Genomic DNA, 25,931 nt, shown 5'->3' on the forward strand with positions numbered 1-25,931 from the left:
AGAAACAAAGGCATTATGAAATAATCTTCTAATCTCCCTTCCTTGAAGATTCATTTCTAAAATAACTTCCCAATGACACTTCTTCAAAACTCAGAAGAAACCAAGCCCAACTCTGAATGTGATCTTCAATTATATATTTCTTATTATATCAATCACCTGTTCTAAGTTTCAATCACATAAGCTGATTGCATTGCAAGCACAGAGTCAAGGAACACTTGTAGAATCAAAAACGCATGAGTGGTATAAACTGGCCATGTAGATTTTTCTCTTCCCTTACCAGAGATACAACCATATCAGAAATGTCTCCTCTGCTAGAAATCCTCCTGGGAAAATGGCTAAGAAGCTCACCAAAGTTCACACCTTGTTCACCAGAAGCATTGCATAGAGGAGTCCCATCTTTTCTTTTCAGCACCTGCTACCTAGTCCAGGGGAAAGAAAGTGCTGAAGGGACAATTCCCACAGCATCAGGTCATTTCAGTAAATGCTTCCAGAAACACAGCACCCACCTCCTCTCTGCTACAAACACTCATTCACAAAATCCGAGGAGAGAACTACAAGTCGTCCCTGATTCCTTGGAAATGTAGTTAGACTGATGTTGAAACACACCCTCCTTCCCTCAGTGTATAATTATTCGTGGGTGGAGAGCCACCAGGGAGGTAATAGAAGAGGAAAGAGAAAAAGAAAAGAAAAAAAAAAAAAAGTAGAAGCAGGCTTTGTTTGACCTGACTTCTAAAAATCTTTCTGTTCATCTTCTCTTGTCCCCTCTCTCATTTTTCTAATCCAGAGAATGATGGAGTTACAGGCAAGGGAATGAATCCGGAAATAGAGATACGACGCTTGCCTAGAAATGATCTGGGCGAATTATTTAAAGTTAAATACTCCTGGTCCTAGGAAGCCAGCATAATTCATATTTAAAGGAGGTTATCTTTTCTCGATCATGACATAAACTAACAGTTTCCTCCGAAGATTAAAAACCCGGTTCCAGAGCGCGTTCTTGCTGTCCTCTAAACTGCAGACTGAGGAGAGGTGGAAAGCGCTGATAACCTGTGAAAGTGCGAAAGACTCTCTCACGCCGGTGGCCAATTCCCCACCGGCCAGAGCTCTTCCCTCCTAGCCGTCATCATTCGTGACTCTGCAAGACACAAGGACTCAGACGTGTGGGAGTGCATGTGAGCGAGACAGGCGAGAGGAGAGTGCGCTTTCCACATGTGGAACCCTGCACCTCCCTGTCTCATAGCTTGCATCCATTCATATGCATGCAGTGGTTAAATATTTGATCAAAGGTGGAATAGTTATACTGATCGGTTGTATTTTTAATAGGCACACCTTAAAATAGAGGGTTCGTACATTGCAAGTGTGAAGAGATTCTGAGGATGGTCCCTGTGCCTCTAACCCTTTCTACTCTTCCCTCCCCCGTCCCTACTCCCCCCCAAAAAGGGAAAGCTTGCAGCAGATTGTAGAAGGATTTGAGTCTGCAGCTCAGAGAAGGGGATTAGGGCCAGAGCGGTGCAAGTTAAATTGTGCTGCAAATAAAAAATGGGCGGATTGGTCTCCAGATCCAGAGGCTGGTACCACCTTCCTTTCTAAAATAAAATCTCTCTGGCATGAAGTCACCGCCTATTTCACATCCGGTTTGCCCTGGGACGTATTACTACTGTCTTGGTAAAGAAAAATCTTTTGTTGTATAGCTGCAGATTGGAATATTGGGAAGCAAATTTGGGTGTGAAATCTTCAGCAAAGAAGCACGCAGAGTCCATGATGGCTCAGACCAAGTGAGTGAGCGGCGGAGCGAGGACGCCCCTCCGCTGCCGGCGCGCCGGGACTCGCGGACTCGCGCCGACTCCCAGCTCTCCACGATTTTCTCTCGCAGACTTTTCCCGGGTCTGGAGCGATCCTGTGCCCAGAGGGGGCCCGAGGTAAGTGCAGCTTCGGACCGCAGCACGCAGAGCTTTGAACGTGCCTTTTCCTTGCTGGAGAGACCAAAATGCAATAGGGAAAAGAGAAAGAGGGAACAGGACCAAGAACCTGATCCCATAGCAGGTAGACACAACGAATGTTTTTCTTTCAGGGTTAAAACCGCAGCGGTATAGGAGCATTATCGTCATTATTATTATTTTCTCCGTCTCTCTTGTCTTTCCTTCCTTTGGCAGGCAGATTTGAATGTATTCCGCGGGGTGGGTGGTGACATGTTGTTTTGGTCTCTCTCTCTCTTTTTTTTTGGCAAAAGGGACCTGAGGTGAAGTGGGGAGGGGCGTTGGGGGGACATCTTCTAAAGTTAAGACGCTGGTATAGAAAACCTGTCTCAACGTTGCATATCTTGGGGAAGGCACTCTCCCGATGGCTGCAAAAAAAAAAAAAAAAAGAAAAAAAAAGCCTCTTTTCTCCTTTCCGGTGGACGCTGCTGAAATGCCCTCTGGTGTAGGGGTCTCTCCCATTCTGAACACGAAAAAACTCAAGTTCTCATTTGATGTGGGTGGCATGGGATATGGGTGTTTGGAGTGTGTGTTTGATGAGGCGAGGTTGAAGGTGGAAAAGGGCTAAGAGGCAGCTTAGCGTTTCTCTTAAACTATTATGTTTGTATTTGCAAGAAACTTTCTTACTCAACAACTCAAGTGCCATGATAGGTTTGTTTTCGTCTTTTTAAAATGTCAGAGGAGGACAGAAAGCAATGGTATCTTGCTTTGGGGTTTTGTTTTGTTTCATTTATTCCTTTGGGAATTACCCTTTTTTATAAAGATCAACAAATATTAATAGGGTAGGGGAAGTTGTTTTTCCTTCATAACAGATGTTGAAGATTAATAAAAGATTAATATAATTATGCAATTTAGATGCAGTATTTTAACATGAGGATATTTATCCAATATTCCTTGTCCTATTCAACTCTTCTATGTTAAAAGCTGTCACTAATTTAGGGAAAAACTATTAATCTCACAGTTCTTATCTCTAGATCTAGACTGTCCACTCTAAGCACCTTAATTATGTTTCATTGCTTACATTGCCATTTGGAATGATTTTTACTGATATAAATGATCCCAAGAGAGTGCGGAAAGCATTTGTGTAGATGTATTTAAAGGCATACCACATTAAACTATAGAGTGTCTCATGAAAAATATGCTTTAAAAGACTTGCAATCCATTAATCACTGACCCTCCTGAGGGATTCAGGGAAGTGCTAACAAATTTTACCTTGAACATTCTCATAACTGGAATCAATTATAGCACATTCAAGTAAAGTGTTACCATATCTTCTCCTTCTCCAGGTAGTGCACTTATTTTTAAAAACTAACTGCACAAATAGATTATAATTTTAAAAATTCTCTAGGCTTTCCAGACTCCTCCATTCCTCCAGCATCCCACTACCAAGTCTAAATTCAACAATCAGACGGTGATTGATTGCACTTTACCTAAGAGGGAAAAAAAGATTCCCTTATTCATGCAAAGCAAAGCACTCCAGTTTCCATCTGTTTGAGATGAAACATTTTCTAGCAGCAACCAGGCAGAATCCAAGAGGGCTTAAAAGATATGTGTAGGCATGTTTGTGTGCATTTATGTGAGAGTGGTTTGTGTGTGAGAGACCAGCACATGGACTGACTATAAAGTGTGTCCTTTAGCCCAACAGAAGCATTAGTGAGCATATTTAACAAGGCAATCACAGGCAGAGAATTACAAGCACGACTTCAGGATTCAACAGTGTATCTCATGATTTTGATTTTTTTTTTAAAAGATAAATAGCAGTTGCTTCTGAAATCAAGGTGTATCCAGAACCCCAAGATGAATTCAGTCATCAAGCATAAACCTACCCCATCACAGCCTCCAGACATGCTCTCTCTGTTGTAGACACCAGCTGAAGATTTTTAATGCACAGTGCAATTGTGGGAACTCAAATCAGAAAGGTCAAATTTATCAGATGATAAACAAGAGGAGAGTGATTCAAACTATACTGGAAATATAATGCCTAGAGAAAAAAACAACTCACAATTTTATGTTGAGCAATATTATCACCTGAGAGCATTTCAACTTGTATTCTTTTACAGGAGAAATTAAGACACTTATATTTCTGAATGGAAAAATGGAAGAGAAAGTGGAGAATGGATGGTCCAGGTTTCCATTGCTTCCAATGAGGTGTCATATCCCAGTGAGGTCATTTCCTGACTTCAAAGCATTTATCTGAACTGCCTCAGTCAGCCCTAGTGGTTATAACCTGATGTTTCTTGCAAGAGACATTGATCTCTACTTGTTCTACTTTTCAGCCGCACCAGCCCGCAATGAAGAGAAGTCCAGGTCTCTCTGACTACCTTTGGGCCTGGACCCTCTTTCTGAGCACACTGACTGGAAGAAGGTGGGGACCCTTTATTTTAAATCTGCATGAGAATTTCTGTAACTTTTCATTTATTCTTTCAGAGTGAAGAAAATTAACCTTGGATGAATTCATGACTAAGGGAATTAAAAAAACTTAACTGCAATAAAATTCCAGCTAATAAAGTAGAACAGTATGAAAAAATAATCATCTTATTTGCATGTTAGTTAGAATACACTTAACACGCTTTTGTTAAGGAATGTGTTAGCTCACTATTTAATTCTTAAATTGAACTTTTCACTGCTCAGTTGTAACCAAACAAAACATACAGTTTCCTAATTCATAGAAAAAGTTACCCCAATTAATATCTGCATACTATGTAAGTTGATTTTCCAACAAGAAAATTTCTAACTAGTTGCAAAGATCATAGAGTAACTTCTGACTATGTGCAAGTAGAAACTTTAAAATAGTATTTTTAATTTGAATGTTATAAGTTTTTTAAATGCATGTGCATTTTGTTTTGAAACTATTACTTATATAACTAATAGAAGTAGAGTATACTAGACACATTTAAGAAAGGTAGATAAAACTGAACTTCTCTATTTACGTTTACTGTAGAGACACGTTATGAGAAAAATGTAATTATATGATTAACTATACTCACAATATTAGCTAATGATCCCATCAAGCATATAGATACAGTATAATAGCAAAGATATAAATGGCCAAATATTTCATATATTTCTAGTGTAAGCTATTCCTGTGGCCGAAGTCTTAGCCATACTATAAAAATCTAAGATTCTCCATAATGTAACGAAAAGTGAACCCTTACAAGTTAAGGCAGAGAGATGGAATAGTCTGGAAATATAAGGATTTAGGAGGATTTTTTTCAATTGAGAAGTTGTCCATTTTTAATGTTTGTTATTGTGCATAGTGAATAATGACTGCCAGATGAACAGGAAATGCATTATTGTCAGATACTCTTAATCTGAGGAGTAAAAGGTTCCTCACGGCTTTTGAAAAATTATATGAAGTGTTACTATTGTGATGACCTGTAGATGGAGTTAGTGCACAGTGTTTTATTATATAGTGGCTCATACGGAATCAAAATCAAGTACTGTAACTGACATTTCTCTACAAATTATATATTCAGTTTAGGAGACATTACATTGGCACGAGTGTTTAATAGCAAATAAATAATCTTGATCTTTATCTTAGGCTTATTCTCTGACAATTACATAGTAAATGAGAATTAAAGATGAAGCATAACCTGATTAAGAAAATCACATAAAAGAATGATTATCATTCCAGTTGGCAGAGCAGAAATGGTTTGCTGGAAGGGAGGGAAAAGACTCTTTTGGCATTTGTATTCCAGTGCAAACAACTGGTGAGAACAACATTTATAAAATCAAACCAGGGGGAGAAAAGCATTTCCTGAATTTGACATATGCTATAAAAACAAAGGAAATGCAGGTAAAGGTAATAGACCACTCCATTGGGGGAATCATATTAGCAATCTAATATGCTCGGTCATGTCACTTCATCTCATCATTTCCCCCTTCTTATTTTAGTGCTTCTTCCACAGAATACTTGATCAGGCCCTCTTCACAACTCAAAGTGTGCTAGCGTTTCTTTTCTACCTTTATCAAGATGACCTTCTGGTATCCTTGAAAGATTGCATGCATGGCAGTAGGTTTTGTGACAATGAGTTTTTAAAAATAATTGCATTCAGAAAACTATTTTTGCTTTACTGCTGTCATCTGCTAATGAGACATCCTGGAAGACACTGAGCTTGTTGACAATTTGATTTCAGAAACCAGGAATATCTTTAATTTTGCCAAAAGAGAGTAAACCCTCAATCTGCATAGTATTAATGTTGAATTTATGATACTGTAAAATTGTTTTAAAGAGGTACATTTAACATATTTCATATTCATGAATAGATTTTAGTTATAATATCTTATTAAAATTTTATCAGAAAACTTTTGCATTTTGTCAATATAACATTAATTACCTAAACAATAGTGTTTTTTTTTAATTGACACTTGGTTATATTTCTTGCTTTTGTCAAATAAGTGAATCTTGGTTTCAACTGTTACTAGTTTTCTTAGATTGATCAGTAATATAAACACACAAGTGAGAAGCCAAAAGCATATTATGTAGAAAGTATGAGAGTGATATTTTTATGTCAATTTTTTAGTTTACACTCTATATTCAATTTTTCTCAAGGTCAGAGCTATCAATGAAATGTATCAGTACGTGTGACTGATCCTAAAACAGAAGACTCTTCTCCCAAAGGATTTTGGAAGTGTCATCCTAATCATTATATAAAATATGACTTAAGGAGCATAGATAATAATGTGATTTTTGCAATAAATACACAATATTTGAACTGTGGTTATTACATGATCAAAATTCAAAGACTAGTAATATAAGCGATTAAAAACTAGATATTCACATAGAAAGAATTAAACAGGAATAATTACTATGATATAGAAGAATGAAAATAATGTTTTAGACTAAAAGTTAAAGAAAACTGGATTCTAGTTCAAACTGCTCACAAATAGCTGTGCTTTCTTAAAACAGTAATCCTTCATTATCGCTTAGTAAAACTATAAATTATGAATACTGGACCTTACCTTTTCCAAGGTATATTTTACTTCAAAGACCAATAAGGACAAAAATTCAATTAATTAGAGGTTTGAATAGACAAATTATACAAAGTTTTGGTTTATTGGTTCATAAACCTTAATGGAAATAGAAATTACACACTGATATGAACAAATAATTATCTAAGTAACAAGTTCTATCTATTTTTCTCATTTAAACACCTGAAAGAACATCAAAAACCACAAAAGAAACATAGGAAGTGGATGAAGGGAGGGATGTTGGTAGATGCAATTTTAGGATTAAGCTAAATATTAAATGAAAACAAAGCTATTAATTATTTTGGTAGCTCATAAATACATTTTTTAATTTGGGAAGAAGTTTCCCAGATTTTGGTTTTTCAGTAGTGTGCATTAATGTTCTTGCTTGCCCAGAGAAAACATGTATTATAACTTTGTACACACACTGGGAATTATAAATGTAAAGAGACAACTCATGTCCTGTAATTTTCCTTCCATAGTTAGAAATATTAGAATAAAGAGCATATCATCTATGAGAACAAATATGAGAAAATGTTAAGAATTAAGCTATGATTTTTTTTTTTTTTTACTTTACCAGAAGGAATTTTCAGATTAAGATTCAATAGAAAGGAAGTTGAAAAAATTGCGGAAGCCTTTATTTGGAAAAAGGTTTTAGTTGAAATGTTTAATTTAGCTATTGCCTCTCATATTTCAGCTATGGACAACCCTCATTACAAGATGAACTTAAAGACAACACCACTGTCTTCACCAGGATTTTGGACCGACTCCTAGATGGTTATGACAATCGCCTGAGACCGGGATTAGGAGGTGAGTAGCATTATTGTGTTTTATTTTAGAGAACAATATTAAGCCTTTACTATTAAAGCACTGCTTCCCTCTACATGGTAAAGTAGGAAGAATGACAGCATGTAGTGTAATGACTCATCCTATTTTCAATAGATTGCCCAATGTTAATTCAATTTTCCATGGTCATCCCATGCACATACCCAAACGTGATAAAAGGCAATTCAAACTTCTCATAATATCATGAAAGTAATGTTACATTTACTTGACATTCATAATTGTTTGCAAGTATGATTTGATTTTACAAGGGAGAAAGGTGGGTAATATTCTCCCTTTCAGCCCAAAGACTGCATTGCTATTTCATTCCACATTGCTTTGTTTGCATTGGATTCAATTAGAATATCTCTGAATCTGTTGCTGTAAACATTTCTTGTGGAATATTACAGACTGATCCATTATTTTGTGTTAGATTAACCCCATCTCTGGGACGAAAGGTGAATGAGATAGATGGTAGTATTTTTTATCTCAGTGCATTTAAATTTAAACTGTAATTTTCTATAGTAAAAATGTATTTTTCTTTGTATACCAGTTAATTGGTTTACTAATGAATTTCTACTCAGGAAGAAGATAGCACTTAATAATACAATATTTATAACAATAAAAGCAAATAGTACAAGACATTACACACTTATTTAAATAGTCTTTGAATAAGATAATCAACCTATCTTATTTAGTTAAGCAAAGAATAATGAAGTCAAAACAAAATATTGATCTCAGAGTAAAACAAATGAGGCAAAGAAATGAATTATTGTTCAAAGTCACATAGGAAACTAAGGTTAGAATCTATGACTCCCAACTATACCTTAGGCTGTACTTTCTCCAGAGCATTTGTTGGAACTATTTAATAGCAATATTTAAATTACTATGAAATGGCAGTTTTAAGAAATTCATCTCTTCTCCATCTAGACAGCAGAGACATGCAAAGAATAAGAAGCTTAAGAATTCAATTTGTGGTTTTAAAACAGAATGATAACATGGATTTAAAATCTTCGTTTTAACACTTTAGGTAGTGTGATCACAGAGGTATGGGTCATAGGTCCGCTTTGAGGCTGCCAAATGCCATTAGTGTCTCAGAGGTTTAAGGGAAACTCCTTTGTCAAAGGCACAATTCAGAAATATGTCAAAGGTCTTACAAGATGTCCTTTCCTATCAATCTCAAGCATTCATTCTAGGACATGCTATACAAATTCCTCCAGGTTTGTTGTATTCCACTTGGTTTTCCTTTACTAAGTTCTTTGAAAAAGTATTAAGGAATAAAATGTATCAATCACAAAATAGAGTGCATAAATGTGTGTGTGCTGTATTAATATAAAATCTATGTGTATATAAACATCTAGAGCAGTTTCAGGAAAACTGTTCTTAGTTTATAAAATTTGAAATAAATTGCAAAGACTGCAGGTAGGGGAGGAACAGACAAAAAGAAAGTCAGAATAGTGATAATAACTTTTACGAATGGGCATGCATCTGATTTCTTTACTTATTCATCTTCCTTCTCCATATCAATCCATAGACAATCTGCAGAATTTTATAATATATCTAGATAATCTTATCTTCATTCTAGTTTAGGAAATTGTGTTTAATACTTTAACATGTGAATATGAGTATCCTCTTTTAAGTTCTGTGCATAGTTTTAAGTTTGTTAAACAATTTTACACACACACACACACACACACACACACACACATACCTTCTTTAACAATCAGCTATGTGGTCATATTGGAGTACAGATAACACACCCATGACTGCTCATTTAAATTTAAATTATATATAATAACTTTAATAAATGTGTATGTTAATTCTTTAATCAAATATAGTGTAAGCAGGAAGCATTTCACCTACTCCTTATATGCATACCTAAGTCTTGGAGAGCCATAAACCTCAAAGATACATAATACAAACTCAGAATGAGTTGAAAAGCTACTTTTTCAAGACTCAAGATAATAGTGAATTTATTATACAGAAACAACTACATTAATTCAGGCAGCAATTTTCATAGAATCTAATATATTTTCTACATAACCCCCTCAGAATAACAAAAATGGTTATGTAAAGAACAGAGTAGTGGTAGGCTAACTATAGATAAGATATATTCTTTTTAATTGAAGTGAATATAATGTCCTCTACCATAGTAGAGGATTCAAGGGTTCAGGAAAAAGTTTTAAAATGGCCCTGCTTTATTGTTTTTAAAGAGGATTTTCTGATATTTGTGATTTCTGGAAATGGTGATTTTGAGGTTATGATAGACATGAAAACAAATTTAAAAGTAGCCTAAATAATTTCCTCTATTTCTATTTTATGTGTCATCCTAGAACATACTGCAATTAAATCTGATGGATTTGAGATTTATGAAAAAGTTTTAATACTAACTAACTTAATTTTTGTTATTTTTTGGAGCGCCTTTTCAATTTTAAGGGATATAATGGGATGTGTTTATTACCCTATCTCCAGAGTCATTTACATATTTAAGTACCTTTTGAGAATGTTTATCTGTCTTTAGAAAAATACAGCCTTAAATATTAAACACAGTTTTTAGATGTTTTATAAACATAATCAGCTACAGAATTAGAGAAAAATGTTAACATCATGCATAATTTTTGGATGCTATAAATTGAAATTATCCATTACATACATTTCTACAGAATTATTTAATTCTATGTCTTTATCATAGATTTCTGGTAAGCTAAGTTTAACATGCATTCTAGTAGCTCACCATTATAAAAATCAATTTTTTACATGATTCATTTGCTTTTCAATGCAAAAACTATGTAGAGGCAATACTTGAAAGATTATCATTAGCTTATAAAGGGGGTAAAAATTTCCTCATAGTAGGTTCATGATCACAGCTGGAATAATCTTTTCTTGCAAGAGAAAGGAGCCCACTGTCTTCTTTATTATGATAAAAGTCTGGTTTTATAAAAATAATAACATTGTGCAGAAGGCAGAGATATTTTGTTCTGAATGTCTTGATAAAATATAGAAATGTGATAAGCTAAGACTTGAAACTAAGGTAAGAAACTCTAGTACGTGCAGTTTCATCATGACCTGTTTTTTAGAAACACACACAGCATCCAAAGGTGTAACATTACTCTTTGGAAATGTACACCCTAGATCCAAAAATTAAGAAACAAATATATAACATGGTTCATCCAGATGATAGGAGGTTGCAATTATTGTAATACTATTTTAAAAAGACTATCTTTTCAGGGTCAAGAGCAATCCTTAGGGGAAAAAAAATTTAAGGACAACATAAAAAAATGATATTCTGGAAGGCTATCTCAATTTAAAAAGGAAAACACTAAAAAGGATAGTGTGTGGAATTCTAGTACTATCCTCTATTCAGGGACATAAAGAGAAAAACATTTGGTAAATTCATATTTTAAGTACAAAATTAAGGAAAGAAGTTTTAAATAGACTGGAATTGAAATAGTCTGTAGCCAGAAAATACAAATCAAAATTGTCAGTGATTATTGAGTTCATTCTCACCTAATATTGCCTCCTTTGAGGGCAAGGTGTAGAGGGCTCCTTCCTCCTTGCAACCAGGGACCGAAGAATGTTTTTGAAAGGCTCTTGTCTAAAGCCTGGTTACCACAGAAGAATAAAACGGTTGAGGAAGGAGAGGAGGTAAAATCCAGGGGAAAAAAAAAAAAAGGCAAGATAAGAAAGGAAAGGTTAGAGCAGAAAGGAGAGCAAGAGGGTATTGAAAATAAGGAGAAAGAATAGAGAAAAGTGAGAGAGCTGGAGAAGGCAGAGCAGAACAACTAGAGACACTGGTACAGGAGAGGCGTCTGTGTTACGAGGCTGGCTAGGCTCAGGTGTTGCTTGATTAATCAAGATTCCTCTTTTCATTTTAAATCAAGACCAAACCAAACACCTTCTGAGGAAATCTGTTTTCTCAAGGTTTCTCCTTACTGGCTGTGAATCTAAAACTAAAGAAGCCTAAATTTTCTCCAACTTTCTAAAAAATTAAATGATGCTCCCCCCTCCAAATGACACCTATCTGGGTAAAATTTCAGCCACTATCGCATTGGCTTTCCCTGCACTCTAGGAGTAGGGGTAAGAACAATCCAGAAACAAAGATCCAAAACTGCATTCTGAAGAAAGTTTTCAGGTTTTTAAGGAGAAGCAGTGTCCTTCCAGTAACATCTTTTCCGCCCTCTCTGCCCCACCATTTAGACAGGCTGCATCTCTCTTTGCAGTGAAAGAGTACTCGTGTGTACTCATCATGTGACAAACCCAGATGGATGGGAGAAGTAAATAGGTAGGTAGGAATGTAGGTAGAGAATTGACTTTATTCCTGATGCTGTTTAATCACTGAGTCGTGTCTGACTCTTTTGCAACCCCATGGGCTGTCCATGGAATTTTCCAGGCAAGAATACTGAAGTGGGTTGCCATTTTCCACTCGAGGGGATCTTCCTGACCTAGGGATCAAACCCGAGGCTCCTGCCACGTCTCCTGCATTACAGGCGGGTTCTTTACCACTGAACCACTGGCGAAATTACTTATTTATTCCTACTATACACTTAACATATTTAGTTAAGATTTTGTTCTTCTTCCTGTTACAGAATTGGGTTGTTGTTGTTGTTGTTTTAGATTTTACTTAATTGAAGCTATCAGTTAGGTGAGTATTTATAACTGGGAATGTAGCTGGGATTTTCTCTCAAGGTATTTGAGCACTGACATACTATCTAATAAATAATCTATGCTTCAAAGCATACTCCTTATCTTCTTGATTTTCCCAATTTTTGATTTTCTATGCCTGTATGAGATTTTTGGACTTCCTTTAGCCTAATTATTGCAAGAGATCTCAGCTTTAAGATAATAAGTATCTCCCACCAGGCAAGGAGATTGGACTGGACATGAGTGCTGCTGGCAAAGTGGTATTGGCTCCTTGGGGAATTAACTTGGCATCTTGGGTTAAGTTTCTTTATGACAAAATAATTCAAGGTGGAACACTAAAGAGTGCTCTGAGGAAAAAAACAATCAGATTAACTTCTGTGAAATTTTGTGCAACTTTATAAACTTCAGGTAACTAGACTTTATCTCAAGATGAAATCTGATATTCATGTGATCTTTTTTATGTTTTTATATGCTGTGTGATGTTGAAATCAGATGCAACCATTTTATTCATATTCACCTAACTTAAAGCACACATTTTGTATTTATATTAAAAAACCAGAATTTCAGAAATTTAGAGGACAAGATATTATGTCACAATATATTCACTTTCAATAAAAAAGATCCTAAATTACTGACAGTACCCCAAAACAATTTAAAACATTAGACTTCTCCAATATTTGTTATTGCTGTTGGTATATTTACTTTACCAATTAATAGCTTTTCTTATTAACTTTTGAAATTCTACTCTACAATTCTTCTTTTTGAATTTGCTATAGCTTTGTTTGGTGCTTTTAATGCAAGATGTGGAGCAGATGCTCGGACTTTGGCTTAATGCAGTCTATTTCCACTGAAATACTGTATCTAGACAGTCCATAATTCAATTGAATTTTAGAGGAAAAGCAGTTACCAAAGACACAAGAACTGTTAAAATGAACAGAGAACACCTTTTAACCTTTACTGGCTGAGAGATCCAGTCAGCTCATGAATCCAGCTTGTCTAATGACTCCAAAGAGATGCCCAGAGGAATGTTTTAGCATGTTTAAAAACTTCCTGGTCCCATTTTTCCTTTTTGTGTAGAGATTATTGTGCCAAGCACTTCCTAAGATAAAATGTAGCCTCTGAGACTATGCTCAGGTTATAAAGGCCAAATTATTAGTGAACAACTGCAGTTTGTATTTTGTGCAGTTACTTTTGACCTTTTTATATACTTAACATTTCCTATCTTGATACTAGAACCAATGTGAACTATTAAATATATGTGTGTGTGTGTGTGTGTGTGTGTGTGTGTGTGTGTGTGTGTGTGTGTGTGTGTGTGTAATATATTCTTTAGATGGTCGGTGTTTTATAGCCTGAACCTGAGTTCTTAATTTGAAAAATCGTGTTTGTAGTGTTTCTGAGTTAAGAATCTTATTGTTCATAGTCACGGACTCTGCCATTTTGGAAAACTTGAAACCCAGTCCTAAGTGGATGACATATCTATCCAAGATTATTATTCTCATATAATTAAAATTCTATAATGGGAACAGAAAGTATGATGCCTCAAAGCTATTGCATATTAGGCAATTTTGATCAAGATTTATACAGACTGAAAGAAACCCATTTCTCTGATACAGCAATCATATCCTTTTGTAAAGCTTTGCCCTCTCCCAATAGAAATGCCATGATATAAGGAGCTAAGGAGGGACATTCTTAGTGGAGGAGAGATGAATGTCTGCTGTAGTATACTTTACCTTTTTTCCTTGGGAGATGCTTGTATCATCTGAGTTCTGGAAATCTGAAAACACAAAAGGACCAGGTATTGGCTAGACATCTCAAAATGTGATTTTCTACTCCATATCCAGATTTAGCAGTTGCATTACCAACTCTTAAGTTGCTCTACATTAGCAGGTAGGGGAAAATGGTAAAGAATTAAGGGAATGGAAATGAAGGACAAGGAGCTAAAACGCTGCTCCACACCAATTGGCAGGGAGCTGAAACGTCGAATGCTGCTGCTGCTGCTAAGTTGCTTCAGTTGTGTCCAACCCTGTGCGACCCCATAGGCGGCAGGAGTATAAATTGATGGTTATGTAGTGAGCTCAAGATATTTTCAATTTCTAAAGAGTACCATTTCAAAGTGGGGTTTTAAAAAATACTTTATTATAATGACTAATGCTAGCCAATTCAGACCCCATATAGTGAGTGCCTCTGTGAATTAATAGTAGCAAAGTAGCTTGAAGGAGGCAATAAACCTCCTTCATAAGTTACAAGCACACAGAACTGGGCCCAGTGAATATTATTCTGAGTTCCTATTATTCTGAGTTCCTTAGTAGACAGCATTTCCATTGAAAATATGGCTACTGCCATATTAAACATTGTTGTAATAGGAATCCCTCACAAAATAAGACCTACAATTCTTCTCTATAGATTCCCTCTTCCATTTAAAAAAAAAATTAGTCACTCTTACAATCCACTCTTTACAAAGTATCAGTTGTCTTCTTAAACCACAAGTAAAATTATTTCACTTCATTACCCCAAAGCTTCTTATTACATTAGAACAAAGGTCACCTGCTTCTATAAAGAGCTCTTTAATTGTGGACCCTCTTACCTCTAGACTGTCATCTTATACCATGATCATCAGCAGCACCAAGTTCCAGATGTATGGATTTTCTTAAACAAAGAGCATTTATTCTCATCTTTGCTTTATTCTTTCTTTTATGCTTTAGATCTTTGATTTATTCTTTCCTCTCTTTGAAATGTCTTTGCCTGGATCTGTTGTTCATCCTTGAATTTTTCTCATCTTTTAGGTCACAAGTCAAATGTCAGCTCTTCTTTCAGAGCATTTATAATGATCTGACATTAACTAGTGTAATTCGTGCATATGTGCTTGTACACAACTATGTATATAATTCTGTCTATCTACCTACCTGTTTACCTATCTATGTTTCTAACATTTACCTAAAATATGTGTTACCTAAGACTATGAGTTATGCTGCAGAAGAACAGGAACAATTGCATTTTTGTTAACCAGAGTATTACTGTTATCTAGAAAAATGCCTTCCTAGCACATAGAAAACTCTCAATAAACATTTGTTGACTAAATTAATGTACCCAGAAAATACATCTATTTGACTCTCACTCCAACAGAATGGAGTTGATTGTGCAGGTATTATTTCTTCACTGAAGAAGTAATAAAATAGTCTAAGAGACAATAAAGGATTGTCCTAAAATCACATAGTTTGTTCTCTAGGAAAATCAGAGTTAAAATCCAAGTGTTTTGACTCTTAATCCAATGTGCTTACTACTTACTATACTACACTGCTTTTTTGATTTTTGCCTCAAGCACTAATCATCTTTTTGAATTATCACTTCAAAACATCTGTTACTTCAGTACTTATCAGCAGGATATCAACATTGTAGGAAATCCCTAGTAAAAACAGATCTACTGCTGTCTAGCTGTTACAGAGGTTATAATAGTGTATGTACATATGTGTATGCATATATGTGTCTTTGTGAATATGTGTGTGCACATATATGTAATATTAATAATATGTATATGTTGTATGTGAAACATATCTTTGGAGGGTGTGCTTGTTTAAAGAATGATTTTAATCATCATAAACTTAATTTACAATGATGCACTGTCTTAGATATCCTTAATCACTGTAATAATAACCACCGTCATTATTTCATTTTACATAACTCTATTCCATCTTTATCCTTTGAAAACCTGAACATGTGTATACAGTTATACTAATCCTAAAGAATCTGTTGATTATTTTATACTGGACAGAGGATTATTGTGACAAAAATATTGGATTGGAAAAAAAATTACTTGCTGATTAATCTCTGAACATTTCTTCCAACCAAGTTATTCTAATTGATTTCCACTTGCAGACAGTTTCCTCATTACATAAGAGGATCATTCATGTATAACTTTGGTTAGGTGTGTAATCTTCCTAGCTAAACTTCATTAGAAGTTCCTGCCTCATGTTGTATGCTCTCAAACAGAATATTTCAAAGCATAAAATTCTTTCCTTTTCCCATGTGGTCCATTGAAAGGCCTTGAATACTTTCTAGATATTTCTAATAACTTCAGAGTCTAATGCTAAGTCAATAAAGTCTGGTATTAGAGCATGTGATTTAAACTCTATTGTTCCTTAAATAATAAATTTTATATATATGTACAAATATAAAATTCTTGCTGGAGGGGAGGGGGAGGAGATGACAAAGTTCTTCTAGAATTGGGAAAAAGAAGGTTCCTCAACAATTGCCTTAGCTCTCAGCCAAAACACATGAGTATAAGTGCATCTTCCATTTAAGCCTGGTTGACCTGAAGAGGACTGGATTTCAAACCACCATCATTTTGTCAAAAAAGCAAGTTAACCATGGCACTATTTATAATTTGGCTGAAGTTCCTTCACAGTGACCCTCTATCTTGAACCTTTGCACTTCAGATTATAAAATGTTTATCTTAAAGCAGAATGACTTCACATGCCACTTAAGGACTCCCTGGTGAGCTGAAGTGAAGGACGATTTGGTCAAAGGATTCTATTCTTTGCCACTGAAATTGTACTCAACTGAGTGAAAATGTGGTTTGAGGATAGTCATTAAGTATATATTTGAATAGAAAAGACTATGTAAGGGAATATATCAAGATATTAACAGTGGATTTATGTGGATGGTGATATTTTAGGGAATTTAAATTTTTAAAATATTTTTCTGAAGCGTCTCAACTTAAACTATGGACTTTCATTTTTTATTAAAATTGTTTTTGTAAATGACATAATATGTTGTGCTGGGCTTATGCTTACTCTAAAGCTTTTGTAATGTTTTAGAGTAGTATTCCCAAGTGAGTTTCAGAAACACAGGGGTAGATGATGTTGACCACATTCATTTAAAACATGGTTTCTTAGAGAAACGAGCATGATAATGTCCAAGACATATCTTTCAGCAGCATACATAATAAGCAGTTTGACAGCAATGGTAACTTCTTTTTCCACTATATATTCACTGATGACAAATAAAAGAAAATTACTTGAGCATGTGACAAGGGAGCTCTATTAGAAGGGAAACTATAGAAAGTGAGTCTTCTGATTATCTTGCTTCCCCCAGGTTGCAGATGGAATCATCTGCTAACAATCTAAAAACAGCAGAGAGAAATATTCCATATAATTGGCAAGTTCACTTCTTCAGAGCACTTTATGATAGATAGAATAGAGTTTTAGAAAAATTTTATTGGAGTATAGTTGATTTATAATGTTGTGTTAATTTCTGATGTACAGCAAAGTGAATCAGTTGTGCATAGACATATACCACTCTTTTTTAGATTATTTTCTCATATAGGCCATTACAGACTATTGAGTAGAGTTCCCTATGCTATATAATACTTATCAGTTATCTTATCAGTTATCTATTTTATATATAGTAGTGTATATATGTCAATCCCAATCTCCCAATTCAGCCCATACCTCCTTACATAACCATGTTTGTTTTCTACATTTGTAACTTTATTTCTGTTTTGTAGATAAGTTCATTTGTATTCTTTTTTTAGATTCCAATATAAGTGGTATCATATGATATTTGTCTTTCTCTGACTGATTTCACTCAGCATGATGATTTCTGGGTCCGTCCATGTTGCTATGAATGGCATCATTTTGTTCCTTCTATAGCTAACATTCCATTGTATATATATACCACTTGGTTTCTATCCATTCCTCTGTTGATGGACATTTAGGTTGCTTCCGTGTTCTGGCTATTGTACATAGTGCTACAATGAACAATGGACATTGGGGTGCATATATATTTCAAATTATGATTTTCTCTGGATATATGCACAAGAGTTGGATTGCTGGATCATATGGTAGCTCTATTTTTAGTTTTTTACAGAATATCCATACTCTTCCCCATAGAGGCTGCACTAATTTACATTCCCACCAACAGTGTAGGAGGGTTCCCTCTTCTCCACATTCTCCTCAGCATTTAAGAAAAAAGCATATTGGTTGTCCCTAAAACATCTGGTAAGCCAAGCTTTGAAAAGCTAGCTATCTCGGGAAGTATTTATTTTCTCCTCACACTCCTGAAATAGATAATACTGATAAAGGAGTCCAAGAGAATTGTCCCACGCCACGAAGCACTTGCAAGTGTGAAAACAGGGACACTTATTTCCCCAAGTAAGTGTGCATTTAATGATAGGTCCCTGCCATAAAAATGAAAATGAAAGAAAGGACATAATCTTACTTCCATAAGTGTCACTCAAAACCATAAGATATTCATCATAAACCTTATAGCTTGTAATCTGGAGAGAACCGAAACTCAACTTCAAGAACAAAATGAGTTGTTCTACTTGATCTAGAAAGGGAAATCTTGAAAGAGAAAGGACAAAAATGAGCTCAATGAATAGATGAATTCCAGCTTTTGTGACTAGATAGCGTGTTTTCATTGTATTATGATTTTTAATTTAAAGTCATTCTGACATTCTAATAAAGTGTGAGCTCTTGCTGGACTCTTAAGAAATAACAGATATACAAATATATATTTCCATATATATATATGGAAATAAAGTGTGCAGTAGAGAGAGAGATGTATGTATTGGGGAATGACTGCTGGAAGAGGTGAGAAGAGGGACGTGGTATGAGAAGCAAGTGGTTAATACATCTGAGACTTAGTGTTGACAGCTATTCTTTTAAGCTCCGCAGTTGCTGCAGGATGTTGAATGTTAAAGTTGAGGTTGGAAATGAGTTCTAAAAACACAACTCTATTCTCTCAAGCTATGTTCGTTATTTTCAAACATTGAACAGTAAACCCCACATAATTATCATGTCAGCAGGCTCATTTAAGCATTTTGGAGCCAATGAAATTGTTAGGGGTGGGGAACAAAACCTAAAAAATAATGGATTGTTTATGGAGGGGACTATCTCCACCTCAAAATTATTCTATCATTTGAGATACACATTATGTATATAACATGACTTCCACGAGCCAAATTTATACTGAACATTTAATTGTTTACAAGTGAATTGCTAGGGGATGAAATTTTTGATTTTCAAACGAATTCATTATTGCATGTATTGGGTCAACTTTTTAATATATTACACCAAAGATACAAATGTCCTGATCAATGAAATGAATTGTTTAAAATACTGGACTGTTATTTCTCAGAGCTAAAGTTGAAAATCACAAAGTCATCTTTTTTATTCTCACCTCTCAACAAAGGTTTCCTTTTATACAGGCAACATTTTTTTTTTTAATATCTGTGTTGGGTTGTCACCAAACTACATACGTTTTGTTGGTTGATATATATGCCTCAGAGCCACTAACATAAAATTACATTGAGCTTGAAATGGAATCTATTAAATGAACTTTTGCTGTACCATAATATGTGCTTCTTGTCCGCAAAATTGAAGATACTTGCGTAGGTTGTTAGATTTTTTTCCCAGGGAGTAATTTGGATAATCCACTTATGATTTAATGCCAGAAAGCAATCATTTATAAAACACACCCTTGAGTCCTTAAACAGTTGATAAAGCTTGCTACAGTACACTATATACGTCCCAGGAGTAGCCTAAATACCTGGAGAATCTGGCAAGCTGTATAAGAATAGTTAAGCTTAAATCATACCCATATGCTAACATATTTTTTATTACAACATGAAATGGCTTGGTATCATTCAGGAAAGTGTGTCCATTTTTACAGAATCCATTAAGAATCATCTGACCTCTCCATAAAATCTGTCTCCCAGAGTGGTATATTTAGGCTCCCTTCTCCATTGAAAAATATTCACTGTGAAATTTCATGTGTAAGCAGTAAATTATCAGGACTACACAGAGGAGCAATTTTAGAAATAGCTAATCAAAGCCAATAAATTTCCCATTTGGGTGTGAGTATGTGGTGGTGAGATCTAATAAGAGCTGTTGATAGACATTCACTGTCCCAATTTCCTGCTTCATCAGAGCGTGTAACTGAAGTGAAGACTGACATCTTCGTCACCAGTTTCGGACCCGTTTCAGACCATGATATGGTAAGTGACTCTGCAATTTTGGTTTTCCTGGAGTATTTTCTAAATTTAACTTTTGAATGGAAAAATATGGATTAGGTTTTTAGGAAGTAATTTGCAGTGCTCTGGCTATATCTTTGTGTTTCTCTGTGTACATAATAAGTAATATATCATATATATGTGATATATATATATGTAATATATGTATATATAATATTGACATAATGGAAAATACCCATTTACTTTTCAGGCCAGGGCTGTTTATAGTTATCAACCACTGCAGTCTTCTTTTGTTCCATCACTTAAATTATTCTTTCGCCTTGGTCTATGTTCTGTGATTCAAATAGTGTGAATTATTTTAGTTAGGAGGACATATTGATTGAAGAATGTTCACTTTCTGGATGGCCAGGACTGTTATAGAATAGCTGTAAACACTGCAATTTCTGAATTATTTTTGGTTAAAAAGGAGAAATGTGCATAAAAGCTGAGCAAATACTTGACCAGAATTAGACTGAGAATGAAATAACACCTGTGGGAAAGGTTCAGTTTCACTGCAAAAGGCAATCATTAAATTATTACCAACAGTGAGAATAAAATTAACACATACCTGTTCTCTCTTTTTCCAATCCAAATGAACTAACATGATTTTCTCTTCTATCTGATGGGAGTTGGTAAGTCTGTAGAGCTCTGCAGATATTATGTAATATTTCTGAACTCGTGACAGCCAAGCTCCTATAGAAGCAAAAAATCATAAAGAGGCCCTGAGACACATCATTACAGTTATTTTGAAGATACATTAATTAAATACTATTTTTGAAATATCTTTTTGTTTACACCATCTTAAAAGTCTTCTGATTTCCTAGTAGCTCAGATGATTCAGAACAAATGTTAGAGAAAATAACAGTTTAGACCAGCATTTCCCAAAGTGTGGAAATTCACAAGGCACCCAATTTGGCAGGGTTAGAGCTCTGACCAGTCCCGAGGTAAGGTAAACTGTTTAACTGCATTTAATCTAGTGTGTTCCAATCATATTTGCCCCAAACCCTTTTCTTCAAGTGATGCTTGTTGACATTCTGTGACTCAAACATTGGGAAATGCTGACTTAGGATAATTAGATTTTGTTGTTTTTGTTTAGTCTCTGAGTCATGCCCAACCCTCTTGCTACCCCATGGACTGTAGACCACCAGGCATCTCTGTCCATGGGATTTCCCAAGCAAGAATACTGGAGTAGATTGCCATTTCCTTCTCCAGGGGATCTTCCCAACCCAGGGATTGAACCCACGTCTCCAGCATTGACAAGTGGATTCTTTACCACTGAGCCACCAGTGAAGCCCCAAGATAATTAGATACTTTACACCTAAGACAGGTTATGAATGTAACCTGTACAGATTAGAGTCAGTGAAGCATAGGAGAGAGAGCAGAGTGGTAGGTAAGAATACAAATTTCTGAACCAGAATGCCTGGGTTTATAATACCAGTCCTTCTACTAGATAAGAGTGTATCTGTCCTTGGGGAAATTACTTAATGTGTCTCTGCCTCAGCTTATTCATGTGTGAAATGGGAGTAATAATAATAATAATACCTCATGGAGTTATCACAAGTATTAAATGAATTAATAATACATGAAAAGCACTTAAAAATCATTGATGTATCCTAAGCACTCAATAAATGTCAACCACTATCACTATGTAAGAAAATGGAATATTAAAGTTAGCCAAAATAGTGGATTTATTCCTCTGGTAATTCATTTTGCCATTGTGGTCAGTCTGTAGACCACTTTATTGAAATACTGTGCAATACAATGATTTTTACAAACTTGATTGTAGTCTGAAAACTATTGTGATTCTCCCACATTGCAACTCAGTCTTTCCACAAAACTATTATTCTCTCATGCTACTTTTCTAATTAAGAAACTAATATATCCCAGTTCAGTTTAAGGTCAAATTTAAGCTCCTCTGCCTGTATCCCATAATAACTATACATGATGTTACCACTAGTCCTCACTTGTTCCCATTGACTATTTAGTGATTTGCATAAGTATTACTTTTTGTGAGGCATACCCTTGGGGGCTAGAACGACTGACTCTAGGATTCAGCCTTGCTGAATTCAAATTCATCACTGACAGCAGAGTGACACTGGAGCAAATCAATCTTGTAAGGCTCAAAGCCTCTAAAGTTGATATATTATCATAGTTACCTATCCTTGTAAGACTTCAACAACAACAGCATCCTTGAAGGACTGTTAGGAATTTTAAATGAGATACATAAATAAGGGTCTATCGATAGTGTTCAATAAATAGTAACTATTATTATTTTTTGTCTCTGCACCCGTTATGATGGCATGCACTCTTTGTAGACATTTTCTCTAGTCTCTATCCATTTAAATTTTGTATTTCCCCAAAAGTCCAAATCAAGACCCAAATGCTTGATGAAAACTTTTCTTTTATTCATCCAATAACAAATTAACTTTCCCTTTCTGCATTCAATCATATTTATTGACTGTAAAATACAATTTAGCTTTTGGTCTCATATATAGCATTGTTTTGTTAAGTTACTTATCTTATATTAGTATCTTATTTTCCTAAAGTGATGCCAAATGACATAAAGCCAAGCTTGTTTCACAGCTCTTACACTATCAATGCACTGCTGTCTTACAATAAGTGTTTAATTTCTACTTACTTGGTAAAAGGTTTATGAGCCTACATTAACTTTTAAAAATTAAGGTCTTCTGGGACTCAGTAAATAATACCCTCTTTCCTACCTGAGTTCTGATTATTTTGAGAAATAAGATAGCAGAGTAAAGGACATGAAAAAGGAGGATATCATCTTTATTACTAATAATGGTGGTACTCTAGAAGGTGGCTTATATCTGCAAACAAGTGGTTTCCAGAGAGTAAACACCAGGGTCAGCCAGAGTAACCCACACAATCAGCAGGCAGTGCTGGCTTCCCTCTGCAAGGGCGGAGACTGTCCACGTAAAACGTGTAGCATGGAGGAACACAGTAATATCTGTGAGTCTAATGGACAGCCAGTGTCAAAAATGGAGAAGACAAGAGGAAGTTGCTGAGATAGGCAAGATTAATTTCTCCTTCCAAATTCTTCTGTCAAGTTAAATTACTTGTCCTCTCTCCCCTTCTCTGAATAGAAGAGTGTGAGAGAAAGGAGAACTTTCAGAAGTTTTGCACTGGTGAAGCTTTCTTCTGTAGGTGGAAACACCATGAGAGGGGATAAAGCATTACAAATAATGCATACTGATAAAGATATTGCTCTTCCTCCTAATAATAATAAGGCTGTGTGCTTAGTTGCTCAGTCATGTCTGACTCTTGGTGACCTCATGGACTGTGGCTCACCAGGCTCCTCTGTCCATGGGATTCTCCAGGCAAGAAAACTGGAGTGGGTTGCCATGCCTTCCTCCAGATCTTCCCGACCCAGGGATTGAACCCAGGTCTCCCGCATTGCAGGTGGATTCTTTACTGTTTGAGCCATCAGGGAAGCCCAATAACAATAATAAATGACTGTTCTCTATCTCTGGCACCTAGAATGATGTCTCATGAAGAGTCGATGCTCAATAGAAATTATTAAGGGACAGTGCCCAAATAAAGCCATATGCAGTCAAACACTTTTCTCTTGAAAAATATTTTGCATGAACAGTGATGTCTTTTCTCCTAGACAAAAGATTCTCACTAGGATTTTGGATACACTACTAACCCTAAGATTACTATAAATTACTTTTTACACATGGCCTTTGGTCAAATAATCAGGTAAGAAGAAGGGAACAGAGTCTAAACCAATGACACTGTTTTGCCTAAAACTCTTAAACAAGCCAACATTGAATTGTTCTGTCAAAGAAGTAAATTAGCCATAAGTCTGCAACTGATTCCCTAAGTGACTAGTGGAAACTGTACCTAACCACTTTGAGAAGATTAATATTTAAACTACATTATGGGAGAATTATCCATAAGAAAGAGTGGTATGATTTAGAGGGTATCAAAATTAAAAGGCAGAATGACAAAGCTATTTTTCAAGACAGGAAATGTAGTTTTTAAACTGAGTACTAATAAAGAACTAAATAATAATAACCATAACAACATTAAACACTATCAAATGCTTATGTTAGGCACTGTGCTAAGGGTTTTATAGATCATATATCCCCATGCCAAAATTTTTGCTACATGTTATTATTATCCACATTTTCCAGAGTAGAAAAGTAACCCAGCTAGGTAGCAAGTTTAACTCAGGCTGTCTGTCCTTAGAGATTCCACAGATCCCAAAGTATCTGACTTCATCTGGAATAGAAAACAAAATTAGGACAACTCCTTAACTTTATTTTAAAAACCATTAATTGGCAATCAAACTGCACATTCCCAGGGCACTAGGTTCTGACAAAAATATCCAGGCGGCACAATCAGAAAGCCCTGTTTTCCACAGTGCTTAAAATGTATTAAATCACCGCACACACAGATGGTAATAAATTGTGCAAGTGGGAACACTTCAGTACAATATTTATTTAGGAACATAACGGATGTTGTGTCCCTGTCTTCAGAATAAGGCTCATGTTCTCCAGGGACCTGCTCTATTGAAAAGCGGAACTGGGAGAGAATTTTCGCTTGGGTGGTGGAGGCGGAACACTGAACCCTGAAGGAAGTCTTCACCAACGCTTATTTGTTCAGACACTTTTCTGTGGAGTCTTCTCTTTTGCCTTCTGTTTTTGTTTTACTTAGTTATGACCACTTTCTCACTTTCTTCATTTCCTGTCCTACCACCCTTCCAAAGAAATAGCAATTTTTCATTCCCCGATACCTTGAAATCTAATACAAATTTGTGTTGATAAAAAAACAAAATGGGAGACCAATAGTAACTTTTAACGTTTACTGAGAACTTCTGTGCTCTAGAACTTTTTGCAAGTTGTTCACTTGTGTTGGCTCACTTCTGACCACAGGCAAGTGGAATGAGTATTGCAATGATCTCTACTTTACTGGCAGCAAGGACATTACAGTAAATAAGAAAATGGCCTAAGGCCATTCATCTGGAAGAAGGACAATTCAGTTCTAGTTAGCGGATTTATAATTGACATTTGTAAGCTTTATGCTATGGCTCTGCCCTCTCCTTGTTCTGACTTCCTAAAGAAGGAGCTCTGGCACATCTTGGTCTAGTGAATTTCGACCATGGGTAGAGGTCAGGCTGTACAAGCAGCTACTGGGAGCTACCTGCAGCTACCATGGCAATATTGCAGGGGCCATTCCCAAAACATGGGAAACCAAATATTTCGTCCTTGATTAGGCAAGAAGTGTTCACGATCAACTGCTTTTATATCAGTTTTAATTTCTACTTCTAACAGAAGGAAACACAGAAATTAAAGCTTATTTAATTTTGCTTTGTGCATGTGTATGCATGTGTGTGCACATGCACGCTTGTGTAACCAGAATGATATTTGAAGAGAGAGTATCTTAAATGAATCTGGGATTTCATTGTCCACCATTAACACAGGGAAATAAAGCTAGCTCTAAATATGTTAAACTGTAAGGCTTAGGAGCTTGGCAAGTTTTGACATTTTTGG

At 35.5% G+C, this 25,931-nt stretch overlaps 1 protein-coding gene and 1 long non-coding RNA gene across 2 annotated transcripts in view; one reads left to right on the plus strand and one right to left on the minus strand.

Annotated features, from left to right (window-relative positions):
• The first annotated feature begins 1,771 nt into the window (after positions 1-1,771).
• Positions 1,772-25,931, plus strand: part of GABRA1 (gamma-aminobutyric acid type A receptor subunit alpha1) — a 55,919-nt gene continuing 31,759 nt past the window's right edge. Inside the window, exons 1-4 of the mRNA XM_081504621.1 lie at positions 1,772-1,916; positions 4,250-4,338; positions 7,639-7,751; positions 20,333-20,400. Of these exons, the coding sequence (XP_081360747.1) occupies positions 4,265-4,338; positions 7,639-7,751; positions 20,333-20,400 (255 nt within the window). The 5' untranslated portion in view covers positions 1,772-1,916; positions 4,250-4,264. The remainder of the gene's footprint in view (positions 1,917-4,249; positions 4,339-7,638; positions 7,752-20,332; positions 20,401-25,931) is intronic.
• The window catches only part of LOC145511418 (uncharacterized), a 73,929-nt gene continuing 60,402 nt past the window's right edge, over positions 12,405-25,931 (minus strand). Inside the window, exons 4-5 of the long non-coding RNA XR_014057839.1 lie at positions 20,984-21,108; positions 12,405-14,178 (exon numbers count right to left, since the gene is read on the minus strand). This is a non-coding gene — a long non-coding RNA (uncharacterized LOC145511418). The remainder of the gene's footprint in view (positions 14,179-20,983; positions 21,109-25,931) is intronic.

The sequence above is a fragment of the Giraffa tippelskirchi genome, chromosome 6 (genome assembly GCF_054371585.1).
Source record: "Giraffa tippelskirchi isolate mGirTip1 chromosome 6, T2T-mGirTip1v1.2.pri, whole genome shotgun sequence".
Lineage (NCBI taxonomy): Eukaryota > Metazoa > Chordata > Mammalia > Artiodactyla > Giraffidae > Giraffa > Giraffa tippelskirchi.